Source organism: Neoarius graeffei, chromosome 1 (genome assembly GCF_027579695.1).
Source record: "Neoarius graeffei isolate fNeoGra1 chromosome 1, fNeoGra1.pri, whole genome shotgun sequence".
NCBI classification, from domain to species: Eukaryota; Metazoa; Chordata; class Actinopteri; order Siluriformes; family Ariidae; genus Neoarius; species Neoarius graeffei.
In genome coordinates, this window is record NC_083569.1 from 128,040,311 (window position 1) to 128,064,202 (window position 23,892).

Sequence of the window (23,892 nt, forward strand, 5' to 3'; positions counted from 1 at the left end):
ACATATTAAAAGTACATGGGAGAGTCCATTTTTAATGATTCTAATAAAAACCTTTTGATTTGTTTCTTAAACGTTTGTTTGTTGGTGAGCGTTTGAACACTTGTGGGTAGGCTGTTCCAGTCTGCAGCTCCCGTGTACCTGAATGTGCTCTTACCCAGTGTGGTCTTAAATCTGGGTAAGGCCAGTGACCCGACACTTGCTCGAGTTCGGATGTTATGGACTTGTCTGACAGTGGTACAAAACGAAGAGAGATAAGAAGGGGAGGTGTTATTTACAATTTGATGAACATGATTTAGCTTTAGTTGGACAACACGTTTTTCTATTGGTAACCATCTCATCTCATTATCTGTAGCCGCTTTATCCTTCTACAGGGTCGCAGGCAAGCTGGAGCCTATCCCAGCTGACTACGGGTGAAAGGCGGGGTACACCCTGGACAAGTCGCCAGGTCATCACAGGGCTGACACACAGACACAGACAACCATTCACACTCACATTCACACCTACGCTCAATTTAGAGTCACCAGTTAACCTAACCTGCATGTCTTTGGACTGTGGGGGAAACCGGAGCACCCGGAGGAAACCCACGCGGACACGGGGAGAACATGCAAACTCCACACAGAAGGGCCCTCGCCGGCCCCGGGGCTCGAACCCAGGACCTTCTTGCTGTGAGGCGACAACGCTAACCACTACACCACCGTGCCGCCCTATTGGTAACCAATTAAGTTGAATAAAGTGGGCAGGGGTAATGTGGGTACGAGGATGGAGTTTTAATACAACACGAATTAACTTATTTTGACACGTTTGAAGTTTGTGCTTAGTTTTTTTAGTAAGACCACTGTACCAAGAAGAACACGAATAGTCGAAGTGACACTGAGCCAGAGCGGTAGCCAATAACTTCATCGTCTCGCCATCCAGGTATTTTGATTTACGAGCCGGATATTTGGTCCTGGAGCTGACCTTTTGAATAACTGATTGGGCCATATCTTCGCCAGAAACGTAATTATCAATGATTTCACCAAGATATTTTATATGTTTTGTGAGATGTGTTTTGTTGTGATGTGTATAGTGTGTTGTTGTTTTGTGAGATGTGTTATGTTGTGATGTGTATAGTGTGTTGTTGTTTTGTGAGATGTGTATCCTGTTGTTGAGTGAGTTTTGTTGTGATGTGTATTAGATTGTTGTTTGTTTGTTTGTTTACTGAGCTGCTCCCGTGTGGCGGGAAACTCTGCATGTCCCGGATGTGGCGCGCGCCGGAAGAGAAGGTGACGTCACGCGCGTCCATCTTGTGTCTGCAGTTGGGCGCAGCGGTGTTCGCTGAGCTCCGCATCCGCGCCGAATCGGAGCAGAATCCCGCCGCCGGGGCGCCATCATGCCCGGACACCTGCAGGACGGCTTCGGCTGCGTCGTCACCAACCGCTTCGACCAGCTGCTGGATGACGAGTCCGACCCGTTCGACATCTTAAAGGCGGCGGAGAACCGGAGGAAAGACGCGGCGGCGGCCGCTGCAGCCACCAAACCCGCCGCCGCCGCCGCTCAGGCCGCCAGGCAGCCCAAGAAGGAGTCGCAGAAGGAGCGGAAGAACCCGGCGGCGGAGCGGAAGGAGGAGCCGCAGCAGCAGCAGCCCGCCGCGCCGCCGCTCAGGAAGGACGGTATGGCGGAGAGAGAGACAGAGACACACCAGCTCCCTTTAACTCCACAACATGGTTCCGTCTCAGACTCCTGCTTTATTATTATTATTTTACTCTCCACTCACATTCGCGCAACTCCCGCCTTCCGCCGCGTGACTGGCTAATATACACCACAACCTCGCGAGCTGCGTTCTGATTGGATGCCGTCGCTGTCCACTCTGGATACCGCTCGTGACTATCCAATTCTACCCGTGCACGCGGGAAACCATCAGCCAATCCTTGCTCGGAGAGGCGGGGCTTAGCTCAATACGGGTAGATAAAAGAGAACGACGCCACGGTTTGTGAGTGCTGTGAGGTTAGAGGACGCGGAGAGTGCAGCGTTCGCCTTACTGTGATATAAAGAGAGAATTATTTATCCGGATCACAACGATATTCTTTCAAAATCAAACTCACACACGCATTATAATGAATTTCTGTGGTAACTTTAGTGGGGAAACTTGTGTTTTTAGTCACTGCGTCGTGTTTTTGTTCAGCTCGAGCCACACTGATGGGGGGGTGTTGTTGTTGTTGTTGTTTTTAAAGCCAGTTGTGCACTTGGGCTTGAAGTAAAATCTGTTTTCCATTAAATGATTTTTAAATTCCCAGTCCAGCTGTTGTGCACTTGGTCAGTAATGCTGAGGTGTGTGTGTGTGTGTGTGTGTGCTATGGAGATGAAAATCAGCCATGTTGGGCAGAAGAGTGAGAACATCTTCATCTTCAGCTTATTTCCTGAGGAACCACAGTGGACTGCGCCGTGTCTCTGGCGGACGGATGATACTGCGCCGTTTATGTTTTTACGATGATGAATCCTGAGAGAGGTTCTGAATGGACCTGGTGAAACCCAGCTACGGTCCTCGAAAGCGATAATTACAGTACGTTACTTTTTTCAAGCCCAGAAAACTATAATATGTTCCAGAACCAGAGCAATATCGATAACGGACGATAACTTCATTAAGCGTTCAACGAGGACGAACGTAACGGAGCCCTGTGTCCGTCTGCGTTTTGTCGTTTTCAGTAGCGTGAGCTTTCTTTTCCTTCTATGGAGTTTTGTGTGGCGCCTAAATACGAATCGGCATGATTCGGAATTAACGCAAGTACGAAGATAATCATCGTTAATGAGACTTGTAAATCTGCTGCGAGTTCTTGTTTGCGTTTAAATATTTCATCGCTAAACACAAGTCGAGTTTATTTGTATAGCGCTTTTAACAATAAACATTGTCGCAAAGCAGCTTTACAGAATTTGAACGACTTAAAACATGAGCTAATTTTATCCCTAATCTATCCCCAATGATGAAGCCTGTGGCGACGGTGGCAAGGAAAAACTCCCTCAGACGACATGAGGAAGAAACCTCGAGAGGAACCAGACTCAAAAGGGAACCCATCCTCATTTGGGCAACAACAGACAGCATGACTATAACATTAACAGTTTTAACATGAAGTCAGTTTCGTTGATGTTATAAACTCTTCATTGATGGAAACTTGAGAGCAAAACTGTTCATGACAACTGCAGTCCTAAAGTTAGCAAGTCAACTGTAGTCCTCAGCCATAAAAGCATTACTGTAAGAGTCCAGAGCATCCTCCAGGTATAACCCTCAACTGTCCTCATGGGGCCGTCCTCCACAGGAGCGATGTGATGAGACTCCAACCAGACACAGGGCACCAGGATGGATCAAGCAGGTCCGAGGAGCAGAAGAGGTTCAGCATCTCGAGCCCAGGACCGACGTGTAACTCGGAGGGACAGATTTGGGGGGGGAGGGAGAGAAAACAGATTGTTAGGTATGCCCTAAAAATGACAAGTATTAAGTCTGTGTGGTAGGCTCGCAGAGACGAGAGTCTTGACATCAGGCATAACACACAACAATGGCATGTTAATATGGTAAAATATATCATGACCTGCTCTGGCTGGATGCTTGATTGGGTGATGGGAGCACACTCCTCAGCAATGATGGGATGCAGATGGGACCCTTAGGCCTGGCCAAGACAATTCAGTTACATTTCACCGGGTCTGGGACATGCGACAGAATGTCTGACGGTCGATTCCCTGCAGGCTACGAGAGCCAGTCGAGGTCTCCATCCTCTCCACCAAAAGATTTCCTGTTGACTCCATGTAACTCAGAGGGACAGATTTGGGGGGGGGGGGGACACAGGTTGTTAGGTATGCCCAATGTCACCTGAATAAGTAGGAACAGTATACATATTGCACTGAGTACAAGCAGGGACTCCGGCAACTAACTCTGACAGCATAACTAAAAGGGGAGAGCCAGAAGGTAACAAGTCACATGTAGATTTCCAAACACGTGTACGTTCTCCTTACGTTGTCTAAGGAACATGTTCCAGGAGATCAAAATCAGACACCGAATATCATTTATTTTTTTCGCGGTCCTGTTTCCATCAGATCGTGCGCTCTGATTGGCTCATGAGCAGTCTGGTATCCTACGATACGGACCTTTGGCGACTCGCTCATTCACAACAACAACATGCATAGTAGCAATTTTTGTCAATTTATTTTCAAATTTCTCAGTATAATAGCATTAATTTTACAGCATGGATGGCGATAACGACAGTGTTCACAGCGAAAGCGAGTTTTACTACCCTGAGGAAGACGAAATAAAAGAAAACATTTCAGGAGAAAGCCGAAAACCTGTAACACTTGCTAACACTGAGCAAAAACATGGCTGAATCCTGAATGACTCAATTTTGTATAAACAGGGGACTACATAGGTGGAAAAATGTAGTTTGTTTTTGTTTTTTCCCTGCCATGGAAGTGCACTTGTTTTCCCTTTCGGCTGCTCTCATTTTCTGTTAGAATTTGGTAAAGAAAAATACCAGCTTAAGGTCGGGCCGTGTCATGAAATACTGTGACCGAGGCCTCTACTTTCAAGACCTCGGTCACTGCATTTCACGATACAGACCTTCTAGCTGGTAAATAATATACATGTACTGTAATTCGGAAATACGCTCACTGTCCACTTGAATAGGAACTTGTTGTTGATTCCAAGATCCCTGTTCTTGGCTGCAGGAGTGGAACCCAATGTGTTCTTCTGCTGTTGCATGCTGAGATACTTTTCTGCTCACCACGGTTGTAAAGAGTGATTAGCTTGAACCACCTTGAATCTGTCCATTTCCCTCTGACCCTCTCTTATCAACAAGGCGTTTGTTTCCACCCACAGAACTGTCGCTCACTCACTCAGTGTTTTTTGTTTTCTGCACCATTCTGTGTAAACTCTAGAGACTGTTGTGTGTGAAAACCCCAGGAGATCAGCAGCTTCTGAAATACTCAAACCAGTCCATCTGGCTCAAACCAACACCCATACCACAGTGAAAGAAAGTCACACTGTGAGATCACAGTTTTTCCCCGTTCTGATGTTTGAACATTAACTGAAGCTCTTGATTTGTTTCTGCGTGATTTGATGCATGGTGCTGCTGTCGAGGGATCGGCTGGTTAAGGTAGCTGTACGTTGTAATTCTTACCACAACCCTGTGATTTTGTGGTGATATTCTAGCCCTGTTTATGTTCTTTCTTTTTTTTTTCCATGTTCTTTCCCCATCGTGGCTCCGATCTTAATCAGGTCCTGGATGGAGAATTTACTTCTGCTTTGGTTACCACCTCGAGTCGAGGACTTGTTTTTAAATAGTTTGCATCATTGGGTGTGGGTGTTTTTTGACGAAGAACCACATTGAGCTCTGTTCTTTTCCTGAAACATGATACCCTTACTCAAATATGATTAATTTGCATAAATGGGAGCTCCACACCCTTTCTTTTTACAGACTTTTCACTGTGTTTTGACTCGAAACAAGCAAGCAAAAAACACTTCAAATGACACTTGACAATTTTATCAGCAAAACAAAACCGAGTCGAAAGTAAAACACGAATAAAATATTTACTCATGTTTCCTAACATCAAAGCAGGTTCTGCAGAAGAATTGCAAAAGTAATTCATATGACATGGAAACCTGGAACTTGGGACAGGAGCCTGAGTAACATGTTAATGCCACTTCCTGTGCATGTTGCAGGTGTAAGGAGGATGGGAAGGAAGCAGCAGGAGCAGCAGGGCCAGAACACTCCTCACCAGCAGGGGGCACCAGGAGAACGGAGACCGGAGAGACGAGTCCACCGAGAGCGTCGCTTCGAAAAGCCACCTGAGGAAAAACATGAAGGAGGAGAAGCCAGCGTGGACAAGTGAGTCCCTCTTCATCACGGTTTATAACATGGTATCAGACATGCTCCTGAAATGAGCTCTTACATATTCACACGTGTTAATGATCCAGGTCTTTATTCCCTTAGGCCAGTGGGAGACAGACCACCGAGAGGTCGTGGTGGAGGTCGTGGGGGTCGTGGAGGTCGTGGGCGGGGAATCGGACGGTCTGATGGATTTGACTCTCGAGGAAAGCGTGAATTTGACCGACACAGCGGAAACGACAAATCGTCAGTGAATTCCTCATTAGGATGTTTTGCTCAGGTTAGTACGTTAGCAATAGTTAGCTTAATTTATGTTTTGTTTTCCAGTAGCCAGAAAGCTGACGAAAAGCGAGGAGGAGCTGGATCTCACAACTGGGGCAACACCAAGGAAGAAGCCAGGTGAGGGGGAATAAAAATGAATAATAACAATAAGTACATAGTGGCTCTGGTGTAACCAGTACCTCTTGATCTTCCAGTGAACTGCACCCATCAGCCGCACCTGAAGCACCTGTGGAAGGGGAGGAGCCTGCTGCGCCTGTTGACTCAGAAAACAAGTAAGTCCCACCTCTTTGTACCTGTAAGCCAATGAGTGAGTTTGGTGTAATTGCTTTCTGACAAAGACCCGAACAGAGCAGAAGCTCGATGATGTCCAAGCCTTGAGGAACCGAGTGATCCGACGTGCGATCGTTATTGTGGTTGGTTGATTTCCAGAGAGAATGAGGTTGAGGAAGTGAAGGATGAAGGCCCCAAGGAGATGACCCTGGACGAGTGGAAGGCCATGCAGAACAAAGAGCGGGCGAAGGTGGAGTTCAACATCCGTAAACCAAATGAAGGTGATGAGGGCCAGTGGAAGAAAGGATACGTGCTGCACAAGTCAAAGAGCAAAGATCTGGCCGTGAGTGACTCAGAGCTTCTGGTGTTCGTTAATAAACTTTAAAGTCTGACCTGAGCCAGCAGGGCTCGACAATAACTTTTAAACCCGTCTGCCCTGGAAGGCAAGTGGGGGTTAATTTCCACTTGCCCTTCCCCCCAATATTATCACTAGCCCCCTATTCTGCGAGTACTCTTTTAGGAAAACCATAGAATAGTTGTGAATTGCAACATAAAATAAAGATCACACATTGAGTTGAAGTTTGGTTATTGGTTACTTTTTACTTGTAACGGACAATAACAATTTTATCCAAAATAGTTTTTCCTGCCTTAGTCGATTTATTTCCATTTCACATGCACGCAGCTGTTGTATGAAGAAAGCAATAGGGTGCCAAGACTTTTGAACAGCTCTGTGTTTGAGAATATTTATATATCTTTTTTTTGTGTGTGATATCATCCATCTCTAGGTTAAAAAAAAAAACTGTGCTGCGTCATGACAGACAGGATAATGTTTGAGTTTAAAATTGTTTAGTGGGTGTTTTATACAGACCTGGCAACCTGTAACTGAACCAGTGCAGCTGATCTGTCTGGACACAGCGCAGGGTTTTGTTTGTTTGTTTGTTTGTTTTAAAATAAACCTAGAGGTGGATGATATAACAGACCCCGATAAATAAATATTTTGCCCAGGACTGTGTTCCTCTGATAACAGAAACAAAGCTCCAGCTCTCTCTGCTCTGAATCTGTTCTGTTCTTTCAGGATTTATCGCGCATGTCGCTCCTTGTTGAGTTTTTTATGCCTCCGTGTCGAATAAGGAAGCGGCTTCACCTGTAAGAAAATCAAACACTTTCACGAAGGCGCTAACTCAAATGCGAGCAGAAAAAAAAATAAAACGAGATCCTTAAGCAAACTCTTCCATCCTCACTTCCGACTTTCTGTTTTTGTAAAATACATTTTAAATACAATCGTGAATTTCTCTGGAGTTTTCAGGCTGAGCTCCTCTCCTCGTGTTCTTTAGCTGCTCATTTCCTCGTTGTTCTTGAAGCATTTGCTTCTATTTGTTCACATTTTTCTTGATAGCGGGGAGACAGTGATGCCTTTTATCTGTTTCTCTGTTTGAAGAAGCAAAAACAGCGCAAAAATTAACCGTACTAAAGACAGATTAAGCCTCAGCTGTAATTATCACATGATGCGTGACATCATGCACAAGGGGTCTATAAACAGTACACGTGCCATACTACACCAGCGGGGGGGATATAAAATAACTTGCAAAGCAGTAAATGAAACCGAGACTAAGAAAACAGCCAAGACATAATGGTGGATACGTAGTGAGGGACGCTTTCAGGAACTGAAATAAAAGATGAGAGCGCCTAATTTTTGTGGTGCTAGTTCGTAATATATGCCCATTCCATCTTGGGCGTGTCAGGGACATATCCCACTTACCAGAATGCATGTTTCACTTGCCCCGGGCAATCGGGCAGTGCTTAATGTCGAGCCCTGGCCAATCAGATCATCACTGAAAGGTTCTTTAGGTGTGCACATCATTAGTTTCTTTGTGTTTGGTTCTCTAGAGGCCGTCTGGAACTCTGATTGAAACTGGAGATGCTAACGCTGAGTCACTCCACAAGGTAACTAACCTCAGTTTCATACAGTCCACCAGTTACATCTGATATGAAATAAAAAGACGACATGTCTGGGGTCCATCAGAGACCACAAGTCAGCTGTAAAGACCACTACAGTATGGGTGTAAACCTGTCTGAGAACAATTTACCTGTAAAGGTCCTGATCATGGATGTAAATAACCTGTTGGATACCACACAGAAGCTGTAAAGTACCCATTTGACACCACAGTGTTGCTGTAACAGTTTAATAGTAGTACTTTAAGATGAAGCCGTCACTGTAATGTAAACATTTACAGAGAATTGCCCATTTGGGATCAAGCTGTCGGTGTAAAGTATGGATTTAATAAAGGTGTAGTGTTAAGCGCTAACTGTAAAGTAAATACTTGATCATAACCAGAAAATACCTACTTTAGCTCAAGTTGTAGCTGTCGGAAACCTGTTTGTGGCAGTAAAGTTATTTTTAGGAATCCGTGTTAAGGTGTAAAGTACTGAATGGACAAGTGGCTAGCTGCACAATACCTGCTTAATACCAAGCTTCGTTGGAAATGCTCGTTTGAGGCTACACAGGGATCATACACACTGTTTATCCATAACTTGACTGAAAGTAACTGCTTATCAACACAACTTCCATAAACTTAACAGCATGTCTCTAAAAAGTAACTCTTCATCCTCAGTATTGCCGTAAACTTGACACTTTATCTGTAAAGTAACTTAATACATACAGTTAGGTCCATAAATATTTGGACAGAGGCAGCATTTTTCTAATTTTGGTTCTGTACATTACCACAATGAATTTTGAACAAAACAATTCAGCTGCAGTTGAAGTTCAGACTTTCAGCTTTAATTCAGTGGGTTGAACAAAATGATTGCATAAAAATGTGAGGAACTAAAGCATTTTTTAAACACAACCCCTTCATTTCAGGGGCTGAAAAGTAATTGGACAAATGAAATAATTGTAAATAAAATGTTCATTTCTAATACTTGGTTGAAAACCCTTTGTTGGCAATGACTGCCTGAAGTCTTGAACTCATGGGCATCACCAGACGCTGTGTTTCCTCCTTTTTAATGCTCTGCCAGGCCTTTACTGCAGCAGTTTTCAGTTGCTGTTTGTTTGTGGGCCTTTCTGTCTGAAGTTTAGTCTTTAACAAGTGAAATGCTGCTCAATTGGGTTGAGATCAGGTGACTGACTTGGCCATTCAAGAATATTCCACTTCTTTGCTTTAATAAACTCCTGGGTTGCTTTGGCTTTATGTTTTGGGTCATTGTCCATCTGTATTATGAAATGCCGACCAATCAGTTTGGCTGGATTTGAGCACACAGTATGTCTCTGAATACCTCAGAATTCATCCGGCTGCTTCTGTCCTGTGTCACATCATCAATAAACACTAGTGACCCAGTGCCACTGGCAGCCATGCATGCCCAAGCCATCACACTGCCTCCGCCGTGTTTTACAGATGATGTGGTATGCTTTGGATCATGAGCTGTACCACGCCTACGCCATACGTTTTTCTTTCCATCATTCTGGTAGAGGTTGATCTTGGTTTCATCTGTCCAAAGAATGTTCTTCCAGAACTGTGCTGGCTTTTTTAGATTTTTTTTTATCAAAGTCCAATCTAGCCTTTTTATTCTTGAGGCTTATGAGTGGCTCGCACCGTGCAGTGAACCCTCTGTATTTACTTTCATGCAGTCTTCTCTTTATGGTAGATTTGGATATTGATACGCCTACCTCCTGGAGAGTGTTGTTCACTTGGTTGGCTGTTGTGAAGGGGTTTCTCTTCACCGTGGAAATTATTCTGCGATCATCCACCACTGTTGTCTTCTGTGGGCGTCCAGGTCTTTTTGCACTGATGAGTTCACCAGTGCTTTCTTTTTCTTTCTTTCTTTCTTTCTCAGGATGTACCAAACTGTCGATTTTGCCACTCCTAATATTGTAGCAATTTCTTGGATGGGTTTTTTCTGTTTTCGCAGCTTAAGGATGGCTTGTTTCACCTGCATGGAGAGCTCCTTTGACCGCATGTTTTCTTCACAGCAAAATCTTCCAAATGCAAGCACCACACCTCAAATCAACTCCAGGCCTTTTATCTGCTTAATTGAGAATGACATAATGAAGGAATTTCCCACACCTGCCCATGAAATAGCCTTTGAGTCAATTGTCCAATTACTTTTGGTCCCTTTAAAAACAGGGTGGCACATGTTAAGGAGCTGAAACTCCTAAACCCTTCATCCAATTTTAATGTGGATACCCTCAAATGAAAGCTGAAAGTCTGGAATTTATGTCCATGTCCATTATATAACTATAACTTCAAGATGTTTCAGTAAGCAGGTAAAAAAACAAAATTTGTGTCAGTGTCCAAATATATATGGACCTAACTGTACTGTTGCCGTAAACTTAACACTTTGTAAAGTAACCGTTAATCCTCACCATTGCTGTAAAGTAAGTGTTTCGTCACACTGGCGCTGTAAAGTAGCTGTTCATCTGTACGATCACTGTAAACTTAACACTTTGTGCTCAAAGCAACAGTTTATCCACACTCGCTGTAAAGTGACCAATCTTATACACAACCCAAAAAGTTTCAGTTTAAGCCCAAGCCGTTGCTGTAAAGTACCCAAAAAGAAGCACTTATTTGCGGCTGTAAAGTATCGATGGACTTCAAGTGCCCTTTGTTTTCGTATTATTAGGGAGCCTCTGAAGACAGCTCGAGCGACCACCACTTCCGCAAACCAGCTAACGACATCACCTCCCAGCTGGAGATCAACTTCGGAGATTTGGGACGCCCTGGGCGTGGCCGGGGGGGCTCCCGGGGTGGCAGAGGGGGCCGGGGAGGTGGAAACCGGGCAGGGCGTGGTGGAGGCAGGTCTGAGAAGGTCAGTAACTTTATACACACACACCTACTGCTACTGCTGTTAAAATATATAAAAACATAGTCTTAATAAAGAAACCTGTTTGAGAAAGGCCATTGTATCACATGCATCGTGTGTTTGTGTGTATTTTATACCTTCAGGGAGGCGGAGTGTCTGTTCCTAACGTGGATGACCCCGAGGCGTTTCCCGCCTTGGCCTAAACCCTGACGTTTGACCCTCGAGCCCCTCCGCGACGAGGCCTGCATGCTTACGGATCCTTCGACTCTAGATATCATAAAAAGAAAAAAAAATCGTGTAAAAGAGAGACTGTCATGTTCACCATAGTGAGGACTGAAACCCCGCCCCCATGTTAACGGACTTCTCTCGTTACACTGAAGCTACTTCTGGATAGAGCTTTTGTATTTAGAGACCTGATAGATAGCAGGGATGTTCCTACAGTATTTTATTTCAGATTTGATTGCTGTTTGAATGTAAGGCTTTTTTTTTTTTTTTTTCCTTCAGCATAGCGTTTGAAGTGAGTTGAAGCTTTCATTTGTTCTCCTTCTGGTTTTTTGGCGTATTTTAATATTTTTTTGAGCGAAAGGAGAATGTGGGTCTAGTGCTAATTTTACTGTTATTGACGTACAGAAGTAATGTATCACTTTAAATATTTTAAACGAAGCTCTGAGGTCAAGCTTGTTTTCTTGGTATTTGTTTTTTTTTCCCATGAAGCTCTTTGCTTGGCCTGTAGCAAAACCGTAAATATGTGAATGCCTCGTTATATAGTTCCCCATCCCCCGTCCTTTTTCATTTAATTTCTTTCATTGTGAACGTTCTGTGTGGGTTTTTTTTTTTAGGCTGGTCCTCTTGAACATCACCTTTTACAAAAACATTGGGAACACTTTTTGTGTGTGTGTGTCTGTCCTGATGTTGCTAAGTGACCGTTGTGCGTCTGTTAATTTAACGAGGGCGAAGCTGAAGTCTGAGTTCAATCAGCCGGTTTATCATATTTAGTCCGATGGTGAACTTTGCTCGCTGCTTAACACCACACAGTGTTATTGTTAGTTGAAGCTACGTACTTATACTAACGATAATGCAGTGCTGTGTTTAAGTACAGTATCTTAGCTAACTTGTGTAAATTTGAACACTTCTTCTGTGATTAGCGCCACATCAGAGCAGGTGGTGATTGGCTGATTGATTTTGGCTTTAGCCGACCCTTGGCAGAATTAGGACGTGTGTGTGTTTTCCAAAAACAGGCATGTGCTACGGTAATTGTGTAACCGGACGATGACCATTTTTGGGATATTATCTTGACATTGAGCTCTCGTCTCGTCGGGCTGTCACGGACACGCCTTCCAGCTTGTCTGAACATAAGGACGATTAATATAATAGACAGCTGTCCTCGCGCATTTTTGTGATCGTATAACCAATTATCACACGCACAGGCCTGTTCACAAGTCACCTAAAGTTCTCAAACCTGAGGTTTTATCGTTGTTGTTATTGTTGTTTATTATTATTATTATTATTAACACCTCAGCATGCTTCATGTGGCGATGACGTTGGCGAGGGTTGGGCAAAGACAAATCCACCTTCACAAACCTGCGACACTCGCGTCCTCCCTGCTCTTTCTCATATGGAGTACGAACGCTCCGGTAGTGCTGTTACAGTTTAATGACTGTTTCCATGACTGCAGCACTCCTCAACAGCATCCATCTTGGAACAACCAATCACATGGCACGCTCAGGCGAATAGCGTGTTCGTCCACTGATGTTGCACCACGTGATCAGTGAAGTCTTCACAATTCGAGGTTGTTTTTTTTTCTTCCATTTGTGGAAACCAGCCAACCAACCAACCGTCGCGTCATCTCTGTACGAAGTACTCTGAGGTTTGTATCCTCTAGCGCTGATTGTTGACGTCTTTGCACTTAGATAAATGATTTTATTTTTTAGCTAACAAGCACATGATCTGTCCCTGTTTTACCTTTTTTTAATATTTACAGCAGCACTACTCAAAGAACATGCTCGATGCTTGAGTGTGTGTGTGGTTTTTCCTGAACCTGGGCGTGACCGTAAACTGAAGGACGTGTTGGACTCCCCAGACAGTGAGAGACTCTGTAACTGGACTCTTTGTAGGACTTTTTTGTTTTCCAGATGTTTCTCCATTCACACGTCCCTGTTCAATAAACTTCCCACAGGTGTTAATGTCACTCACTGCTCACGATTTTATTTTATTTTTTACATTTCTTAAATCTACTGCCTGTCTCTTCACGTCTTCTCATCTCCAGCTGTTGCTTTCCAGAGGACAGTTTGAACAGGTATTGATCTGATAAAAGTTAAATGTGCAAAATAACCATGAAAGGATTGTTAGTTCAGTTTTGTAAGGTGTGAGAGGTTTCTGATTAAATCTGAGTGTCTAAAGCAGGGCTGGGTCATTAATTTTCCCAAGGGGCCACAGGAGAAACGTGGACTGTCGTGGAGGGCCGAACTTAACTCTGCTCATCTTAACTTTGTTAAAACAACAGTAAATTGTCTGGTTTTGATTAGGCTATGAAAATGTAGAGCAGGCCAAATATTGTGCCATTATTTTATTTTTAACATTACAGTATTGAAAATGTGCATGGTTTTTTGCAGTATTTAAAAGAGCAGCATTTAATCAACTTTATACAAGTTCGAGGTGTTATTTCTATTTGGTTGTTGTCCAGTTACCGCATTTTTGAGGGATAACGGCTAACTCGCATCTCACGTAAACAGTAATGAGGACAATGCGTACACGCACGCACATGAATGTATGAACGGACATAAATAACCTTCAAAATAAAAGCATCGCAGCATGTGCATGATGTAGACTTATTTATGTTTAATTTGTAATTTCACATTGACCTCAGGGACAGACAAAGGGCCAGATGTGGCCCTGGGGCCGTACAATGCCCAGGTCTGGTCTAAAGTCTAAACTCCACCACCAGGAGACAGCAGACTTGCAGGATGGCTACAAATACGGTAGCAGCGATGGAGAAATATAAATGCAGCATGCTAATGGATGTGGGAAAGAATCTCATTACCTCAAACTCACTGTGAAGAATGTTTGTGTTCTTTAATCGCAGGTCTTGTTATACCAGGAACAGCTGGGTTTTGTTAGGGTCGGAACTGTTCCAGGATCGGGTCTGAATATGAACATTGTAAAGGAAGAACTGGTGACGATGTGGTCTCCGGGAGACACCCTGATGAAAAGTCTTTATTGTGTCAGAACACGTTTCTTGAGCCTCCTTCCTGATGGCATTCAAGAATGTGAATGATGATTGGACAGGGTAAAACTCTGTCGCCAGTCTCTGTACCAAGACACCAATCATTTATGGCACTATGGTTGATTAATCTGACATGGTGACCACTGTGAAGGATAAATATTGTGTAGTCTGAGACAAAGAACACACGCCGACATACAGTCTCTGCTGAGAACTTCTTGCGCTCAGAAACTGGTATTGGGTCAAACTTGATTGTTTGATTTCAGCGCTCTTTAAGATTACTCACCACCAAAACCTTTATTGGAAGTTCATGACGCTGCAGAAGCAAATCTCAGATCCGAAACATGCCACATGTGGGGTAAAGAGGATGCCAAATGATCAGTGGAGATGATGATCTCATCTCATTATCTGTAGCCGCTTTATCCTTCTACAGGGTCGCAGGCAAGCTGGAGCCCATCCCAGCTGACTACGGGCGAAAGGCAGGGTTCACCCTGGACAAGTCGCCAGGTCATCACAGGACTGACACATAGACACAGACAACCATTCACACTCACATTCACACCTACGCTCAATTTAGAGTCACCAGTTAACCTAACCTGCATGTCTTTGGACTGTGGGGGAAACCGGAGCACCCGGAGGAAACCCACGCGGACACGGGGAGAACATGCAAACTCCACGCAGAAAGGCCCTCGCCACCCCCGGGGCTCGAACCCAGGACCTTCTTGCTGTGAGGCGACAACGCTAACCACTACACCACCGTGCCGCCCTGGAGATGATGATGATGATGATGAGGGGTAAAGAGGACACTAAATGATCAGTGGAGATGATGATGATGATGATGATAGGTAAAGAGGATGCTAAATGATCAGTGGAGATGATGATGATGATGAGGGGTAAAGAGGATGCTAAATGATCAGTGGAGATGATGATGATGATGATGATGAGGGGTAAAGAGGATGCTAAATGATCAGTGGAGATGATGATGATGATGAGGGGTAAAGAGGATGCTAAATGATCAGTGGAGATGATGATGATGATGAGGGGTAAAGAGGATGCTAAATGATCAGTGGAGATGATGATGATGATGATGATGATGAGGGGTAAAGAGGATGCTAAATGATCAGTGGAGATGATGATGATGATGATGATGATGAGGGGTAAAGAGGATGCTAAATGATCAGTGGAGATGATGATGATGAGGGGTAAAGAGGATGCTAAATGATCAGTGGAGATGATGATGATGATGACAGGTAAAGAGGATGCTAAATGATCAGTGGAGATGATGATGATGATAGGTAAAGAGGATGCTAAATGATCAGTGGAGATGATGATGATGATGATGATGATGATGGGTAAAGAGGATGCTAAATGATCAGTGGAGATGATGATGATGATGATGGGTAAAGAGGATGCTAAATGATCAGTGGAGATGATGATGATGAGGGGTAAAGAGGATGCTAAATGATCAGTGGAGATGATGATGATGAGGGGTAAAGAGGATGCTAAATGATCAGTGGAGATGATGATGATGATGATGACAGGTAAAGAGGATGCTAAATGATCAGTGGAGATGATGATGATGATGATGATGAGGGGTAAAGAGGATGCTAAATGATCAGTGGAGATGATGATGATGATGATGAGGGGTAAAGAGGATGCTAAATGATCAGTGGAGATGATGATGATGATGATGATGATGATGATGGGTAAAGAGGATGCTAAATGATCAGTGGAGATGATGATGATGATGATGAGGGGTAAAGAGGATGCTAAATGATCAGTGGAGATGATGATGATGATGAGGGGTAAAGAGGATGCTAAATGATCAGTGGAGATGATGATGATGATGATGATGATGATGATGATGAGGGGTAAAGAGGATGCTAAATGATCAGTGGAGATGATGATGATGATGATGAGGGGTAAAGAGGATGCTAAATGATCAGTGGAGATGATGATGATGATGAGGGGTAAAGAGGATGCTAAATGATCAGTGGAGATGATGATGATGATGATGATGAGGGGTAAAGAGGATGCTAAATGATCAGTGGAGATGATGATGATGATGAGGGGTAAAGAGGATGCTAAATGATCAGTGGAGATGATGATGATGATGATGATGAGGGGTAAAGAGGATGCTAAATGATCAGTGGAGATGATGATGATGATGAGGGGTAAAGAGGATGCTAAATGATCAGTGGAGATGATGATGATGATGAGGGGTAAAGAGGATGCTAAATGATCAGTGGAGATGATGATGATGATGATGATGATGATGAGGGGTAAAGAGGATGTTAAATGATCAGTGGAGATGATGATGATGATGATGATGAGGGGTAAAGAGGATGCTAAATGATCAGTGGAGATGATGATGATGAGGGGTAAAGAGGATGCTAAATGATCAGTGGAGATGATGATGATGATGAGGGGTAAAGAGGATGCTAAATGATCAGTGGAGATGATGATGATGATGATGAGGGGTAAAGAGGATGCTAAATGATCAGTGGAGATGATGATGATGATGATGATGAGGGGTAAAGAGGATGCTAAATGATCAGTGGAGATGATGATGATGATGATGATGATGTGGGGTAAAGAGGATGTTAAATGATCAGTGGAGATGATGATGATGATGATGATGAGGGGTAAAGAGGATGTTAAATGATCAGTGGAGATGATGATGGTGGACTGGGGGATATTAGTGGCGTTTCCCTTTAAGAGTGGGCGGGGTTTAGTGGCGCTGCATGAACATGGCGGAGGCTCGTGAGAAGGTGAGCGCTCGAGCTCGTGCCCAGGTGAGCCGTGAGGAGAGACGCGCCCCTCCCCCCTCCTCCTCCTCCTCCCAGGAGCGCGCGCACCGTGCGCCTTTCTTCTTCCGGTTGGTGAGCGCGGCGCTGTACGGCTTCAGCTCCTTCCTCACTGTGGTGCTCAACAAAAGCGTCCTGAGCGGCTCCAGGTGAGACTCCGCCCTTTACCTCTCTCACCACACGGGGGGAGGGGCCACTCAGCTCACACAGCCAGCGGGGGGAGGGGCCACTGATCTCTGTCTAATTAATATTCTGAATCCTGAGTTTCAGTAGGAAACAGCAGTGTTTCTCTCAGGATCGGTCCTTATTAATCACTTCTTTTATTATATATAATAAGTCGAGTTTATTTGTATAGCGCTTTTAACAATAGACATTGTCACAAAGCAGCTTTACAGAGTTTGAACGACTTAAAACATGAGCTAATTTTATCCCTAATCTATCCCCAATGATGAAGACGGTGGCGACGGTGGCAAGGAAAAACTCCCTCAGACGACATGAGGAAGAAACCTCGAGAGGAACCAGACTCAAAAGGGAACCCATCCTCATTTGGGCAACAACAGACAGCCTGACTAACTCGTTGATGTTATAAACTCTTCATTGATGGAAACTTGAGTGCAAAACTGTTCATGACAACTGCAATCCTAAAGTTAGCAAGTCAACTGTAGTCCTCAGCCATAAAAGCATTACTGTAAGAGTCCAGAGCGTCTTCCAGGTGTGACTTTCAACTGTCCACATGGGGCCGTCCTCCACAGGAGCGATGCGATGAGACTCCAACCAGGCACAGGGCACCAGGATGGATCAGGCAGGTCCGAGGAGCAGAAGAGGTTCAGCATCTCAATCCCAGGACCGACATGTAACTCAGAGGGACAGATTGGGGGAGAGAAAACACAGGTTGTTAGGTATGCCCAATGCCACCTGAATAAGTAGGAACAGTATACATATTGCACTGAGTACAAGCAGGGACTCCGGCAACTAACTCTGACAGTATAACTAAAAGGGGAGAGCCAGAAGGTAACACAGGCATGAGGGAGCCCCGGGACATAAAGCAGCAGCCACTACACCGTCAACAAACTCGAGTGAGCAAGCGAGTGGGGACTGACAGCATCCATACATCCCAGTTTACCAAAACACTCTGTCTGAGGATCCTCCAGATCTACACCTTTACATCATAAACACCATTAACACAAGGCTTGACTAAACAGATATGTTTTCAGCCTAGACTTAAACACTGAGACTGTGCCTGAAGAATGTGAGTTTGATGAATCTTTTGGTTTCCAGCCACTTCACATCTTTACACCACAGATACAGCAGCTGTAGTGATGGAGAATCAGGCTTAAAGCTAGACGGCCTTTCGATTTCATAAAATCAGTGAAATTTAGTTCCGTCTGAAATGTGGTGATTGTGATATATGTTTATTTCTGTAATATCTCACAAAATATCAGGCCATTCTGTGGCTGGGAAGTTATTTAATTTGAGGGGATTAAAGCAAATAATGTGCATGAAATCGCTCGCTTGGCGCAGTCAAGCAGACAGAGGAAGTCCGTGTGCGCATGCGCAGGTTTACCTTCTTCTTCTTCTTTTGGGTTTTACGGCAGCTGGCATCCACAGTGTTGCATTACTGCCATCTACAGGTTTCCCTTTGAGCGTGCACTGACAGTTGATCACACCAAGGTACCAGGTCCCTGCTTGTACTCAGTGTAATATGTATACTGTTCCTACTTATTCAGGTGACATTGGGCATACCTAACAACCTGTGTCCCCCCCCCCCAAAATCTGTCCCTCTGAGTTACATGTCGGTCCTGGGATCAAGATGCTGAACCTCTTCTGCTCCTCGGACCTGCCTGATCCATCCTGGTGCCCTGTGTCTGGTTGGAGTCTCATCACATCGCTCCTGTGGAGGACGGCCCCATGAGGACAGTTGAAAGTCACACCTGGAGGACGCTCTGGACTCTTACAGTAATGCTTTTATGGCTGAGGACTACAGTTGACTTGCTAACTTTAGGACTGCAGTTGTCATGAACAGTTTTGCACTCAAGTTTCCATCAGTGAAGAGTTTATAACATCAACGAAACTGACTTCATGTTAAAACTGTTAATATTATAGTCATGCTGTCTGTTGTTGCCCAAATGAGGATGGGTTCCCTTTTGAGTCTGGTTCCTCTCGAGGTTTCTTCCTCATGTCGTCTGAGGGAGTTTTTCCTTGCCACCGTCGCCACAGGCTTCATCATTGGGGATAGATTAGGGATAAAATTAGCTCATGTTTTAAGTCGTTCAAATTGTGTAAAGCTGCTTTGCGACAATGTTTATTGTTAAAAGCGCTATACAAATAAACTCGACCTCACTGTTGCCTTAGATTTATTCAGGTAAAATTACATGCAAGTAGGACAATATGCTAATATACAATTGAACTAAATACATGAAACTAAAACCAAAAATAGCACAACAGTCTAAAGCACTTATTCTCATTGTGGTCATAAGAAAGGTTTCAGGATGGCGCTGTGTTGACACTTTAATAATGGAATTAAATAGATTCTCAATATTAAATTTGTACAAATGGTACTAAGTAAAATTAAAAATAAAAAAAAAACTAAATTGCTGGTTAAGTTCAGTTGGTCGGGTTCAATACCCAAACAGACACAAGGTACACCACCCCTCTTGCCAGAGCGGTTGGGGGTTAGGTGCCTTGCTCAAGGGCACTTAAGTCAATCCTGCTAGTCTGGGGAATCGAACCAGCAACCTTTTGGTCCTAAAGCTGTTTCTCTAACCATTAGGCCATGACTTCCCCAAATTGCTGGTTAAACATGGATATAAAAGGCAAGATACAATCGTATTATAATGCACCCAAGAGTAGCACCGTGTCGTTGAGCACCACGGAAGGATCACATCAAGAACCTTAACGTAGAACCTGCAGAAGGCGAACGACAGCCCAGTTCCATTAAACTGAGCAGAATAATTTAAACCTGCCCCCCTCTCCGCTGTCTGAAGGCAGGTCAATAAATGCCAGTTTACTTTGCGCTTAAAACTAGATTGAGACAGGAATGACGTGTGTGTGTGTGTGTCCTGTCAGATTTCCATCGTCGTTATGTGTGGGGATCGGACAGGTGAGTGTTGTTAATGACCTACATCAAAACATTAAACATGATGATCCAGATTACACTCTATAACACTATTGTGTGTGTGTGTGTGTGTGTGAGTTACAGATGTTGGCAACTGTGTGTGTGTTGTGGGCAGGGAAAACCCTGAGATTCATCCACTTTCCAGACATGGACAGAAACATTCCACGCAAGGTGAAACACACTCGGTGCTGTAATTAGACTGTCCTGAATTCAAAGCTAAAGTTACAGTAATGCACTGACACTGGAGACTCCTTCCAGTGATGTTACATAAATCTTTCCCTCATGGAAAACTTCACCACATCAACAATTACACACCTGCTGTACACACTCCTGTGAATGAGCTCTTACCATCAGGTGTTGGAACGAGTGCGTTAATATAAACCCGTGTGTGTGTTTCAGACGTTCCCTCTCCCCCTCCTGTATGCAGGTAATCAGCTCACTGGCCTCCTGGGAACTAAACAAGTCAAGTAAGTCTTGGACATCACTCCAGTTTATATCGAGTTATACATGTGTGTTTATATCCAAAAAGGGAATAAGGAGTCAGAAATAAGAAACGAGGAACAGGGAGTCGGGAACAGGGACTAAACCCACAGCCCAGGAGACGCGCCACACTGTAAACACAGTAGTTAGGGATTTAAAGCAAGTCATGCTGACCTTTGACCTGAGCTCTGTGTGTGTGTGGTGTTTTTGCAGTTTGCCAATGTTCACTGTGCTCAGGAGATTCTCCATCTTATTCACCATGCTAGCAGAGAGCTACCTGCTCAGGTATACACACACACACACACACGAGTGGTGATACACACACTCAACAGTTTCCCAGTTCCATTCTTGTGTGTGTACGCAGGAGGGCGTTTGCGTGGAGCGTACAGCTGACGGTGTTCACTATGATCTTTGGAGCGTTTATCGCTGCCAGGTAAAGATTTAATAATGTGTACAGAAATGCATCTCTGTAATGAAGTGTGTAACCCCGCCCCTTTATTTACTCACACACTCCATGCTGTGTGTGTGTGTGTGTGTGTGGCTGCAGTACAGATTTGTCCTTTGACCTCCAAGGCTACACATCTATCACAGTCAATAACATATTAACTGCAGCTAACGGCGCTTACATGAAGAAGAAACTCGACTCCAAGGTACTGAACCATGAGACGTTTCCATCCCGGTGTTACCCGGTTACCATGACAACTGGCTGTCACCTATGGCAACGTCGTAACCTTCCATACTAATGTAGTACTCTGTGCTGAAACGGTTTTATTTAATCTCCCGTGTGTGTGTGTGTGTGTGTGAATACAGGAGCTGGGACAGTACGGCCTGCTGTATTATAACGCTTTATTCATGATCATACCCACTGTGTGTGTAGCCTACTACACTGGAGACCTGCAACAAGTACACACACACACACACACACTCTTTCACAGTGTTTTATTTGAGCAAGTGTCTGATTTATAATGTGTGTGTGTGTGAATGCAGGCTGCAGGTTTTGATGGCTGGACTGATTTATACTTTCTCACTCAGTTTATTCTCTCCTGTGTGATGGGGTGAGAAAACACACACACACACACACACACACACACACACAATTAATATTCCACCTGTTGTATCTCCTATCAGTATAAACCCTGTGTGTGTGTGTGTGTGTGTGTGTGTGTGTCAGGTTTGTCCTCATGTACTCCATTGTGTTGTGCACACACTACAACTCCGCCCTGACCACCTCCATCATCGGCTGTGTGAAGGTTTGTGTGTGTGTTTATTTGTTTGTTTGTTTGCTCATGTTTGTTTATTATAACTGGTGTGTATGTGTGGGATGTTAGAACGTCATGGTAGCGTATGTCGGGATGGTGTTTGGTGGTGATTACATCTTCACCTGGTTGAACTTCATCGGCTTGAACATAAGGTAAACAATAACACACACACCCACACACACACAGTTTTGTTTTTAACGTGTGTTCCATGTTTGTCTCCCATCAGCATCGCCGGGAGCCTGGCCTACTCCTACATCACCTTCACTCAGGAGGGCACCAGTGAGTGTGCACTTCACATAACATTATTATTCCATAACACACAACACCGTGGGCGTGTCCCAGACCACGCCCTGTGCTTTCACAGGCTCTGGAACACGGCTACAGGACGTCTGTCTGTCTGTCTCCTCATGTTTATTTAAACAAGTGAAAACGCACAGGGATGTGACTTCCACCACCCCGTGGGGTCACGACCTCTAGGCATAATTACTGCACTAGATAGGGTGTAGGGAATAGTGAAAGTGAGGTGGTACTGTGAACATGACTCACTATTTCTGTGTGTGTGTGTGGCAGAGAGCTCCTGATGAAGAGGATGGATGAGCCTGGGAGGAGTGTGTTCATGTTTTATACATTAATTATGTAAAAACTAATTTTAAAAAGGATGTAAAATGGATGAAGATGCTGATTGTCAGATTGTTTTCAGTAATAATGCAGTGAAGGGCGTCGCCTCGACTGATCTGAGATCTGTACTAATGGGCGTGGCCTGTATTCTAATGAGTAGTTTGATTGACAACTCTTTGTCTGAGACTCCACCTGTGATACCAGAGTGTGTGTGTAACTATCGAGTGTTGCCCAGAAGAGGATGGGTTCCTCTCTCGGTTTCTTCCTGGTGCGTGACGGCGGCTATTGATAAAAGTGCTGTATCAATAAAAGTAAACTGAAATTGAAGCTCGTGGACAGTGTGTCAGATGATGAACGTGTAGCACAACGTAGTTCCAGTTTCTCTCAAGTGTGTGTTTAGTTCCCTCAGGTTCCAGTTACTGCAGAATGTTGGTTCAGGATTAAATTGTTCTCTTTTTTTTTTTTTTAAATATTAAAAACACAAGCAGTTTAAGATTTCAACTAGCCAGACAACAGGACGAGCTAATGAAGATTCTCTCCATTATCAGTAACGTTAAACTCTTTAGTGCCGTGTTAGAGTTAAATTCAGTTCCTGGATCTTTTGTTAAATGAAGAACCTAAAAGCTGTTTGCAAATTGACACTGAACATTAAAAAAAAAAAAAAAAAAACCTGCGTAACGTTTAGATTTTATTTAAAATAACCTGCCGACATTTACACAGAATATTATTCTTGCATCGCTAGGAGGAAAATGTTTTCAACTGGTTTAATCAGGCTAACAAGAGATAACGCTGCTGACCTGACATTAGCGACATTGGATACTTTTTCAATGGAATAAAAACGTGTTGCTAATCCTGTGTGTATTATGTCACACTACCCAATGGAGAATAAGCATGCAATATTGGTACGATATTGTACATTGTCAAGACAACATGACATCACTATCGGAGCTGATGTGAATATCCAGTGAGAGAGTTTTCTGCTGCACATGCACAGAAGCATAACAGCTGAAAAGCTCCCAAAACTTCAATAGATATTCTTCACACACATTTACAAGAGAAAAACCATACCAACGGACATCAAAAAACTTCCACGCTAGTGAGCAACTGACAGTTTGTAAAGAAACATGGCCGCCAGGTCGCTCCGTTGTGTGTAGCTGTTGATGCTGATTTTAAAAGTAACTCAGTAAATTACACAGAG

General features: G+C 44.0%; 2 protein-coding genes across 3 annotated transcripts; both read left to right on the forward strand.

The window, feature by feature from the left end:
• Positions 1-1,247: 1,247 nt before the first annotated feature.
• Positions 1,248-13,383, forward strand: LOC132883362 (SERPINE1 mRNA-binding protein 1-like). Of its 2 annotated transcripts, XR_009654308.1 has the most exons (10): positions 1,248-1,649; positions 5,681-5,846; positions 5,952-6,092; positions 6,174-6,245; positions 6,323-6,400; positions 6,558-6,741; positions 8,286-8,342; positions 11,016-11,201; positions 11,339-13,062; positions 13,177-13,383. XR_009654308.1 is itself a non-coding variant. In XM_060916895.1 (9 exons), the coding sequence occupies exons 1-9, from the start codon at positions 1,370-1,372 to the stop codon at positions 11,396-11,398; spliced, it is 1,224 nt and encodes a 407-aa protein (XP_060772878.1). In that variant the 5' UTR covers positions 1,248-1,369; the 3' UTR covers positions 11,399-13,383. The 2 variants fall into 2 exon arrangements, 1 of the variants encoding a protein (XP_060772878.1); XM_060916895.1 differs by having other exon boundaries at positions 11,339-13,383.
• A 3,763-nt stretch (positions 13,384-17,146) lies between these two features.
• Positions 17,147-23,021, forward strand: LOC132883367 (nucleotide sugar transporter SLC35D2-like). Its single transcript, XM_060916912.1, has 13 exons — positions 17,147-17,371; positions 20,289-20,322; positions 20,422-20,508; positions 20,737-20,804; positions 21,031-21,102; positions 21,182-21,250; positions 21,365-21,467; positions 21,628-21,720; positions 21,805-21,872; positions 21,989-22,067; positions 22,146-22,228; positions 22,303-22,355; positions 22,647-23,021. Exons 1-13 carry the CDS (start codon positions 17,160-17,162, stop codon positions 22,655-22,657), a joined length of 1,032 nt encoding a protein of 343 aa, XP_060772895.1. The 5' UTR covers positions 17,147-17,159; the 3' UTR covers positions 22,658-23,021.
• Positions 23,022-23,892: the final 871 nt, after the last annotated feature.

Coding starts and splice junctions, on each gene's coding strand:
- LOC132883362 (XM_060916895.1), top strand. CDS start 1,370: ATGCCCGGACACCTGCAGGACGGCTTCGGCTGCGTCGTCACCAACCGC. Junction 1,650..5,680: donor GCCGCCGCTCAGGAAGGACG/GTATGGCGGAGA, acceptor TGCATGTTGCAG/GTGTAAGGAGGATGGGAAGG. Junction 6,401..6,557: donor CCTGTTGACTCAGAAAACAA/GTAAGTCCCACC, acceptor GTTGATTTCCAG/AGAGAATGAGGTTGAGGAAG.
- LOC132883367 (XM_060916912.1), top strand. CDS start 17,160: ATGAACATGGCGGAGGCTCGTGAGAAGGTGAGCGCTCGAGCTCGTGCC. Junction 21,873..21,988: donor ATTCTCTCCTGTGTGATGGG/GTGAGAAAACAC, acceptor TGTGTGTGTCAG/GTTTGTCCTCATGTACTCCA. Junction 22,229..22,302: donor TTCATCGGCTTGAACATAAG/GTAAACAATAAC, acceptor GTCTCCCATCAG/CATCGCCGGGAGCCTGGCCT.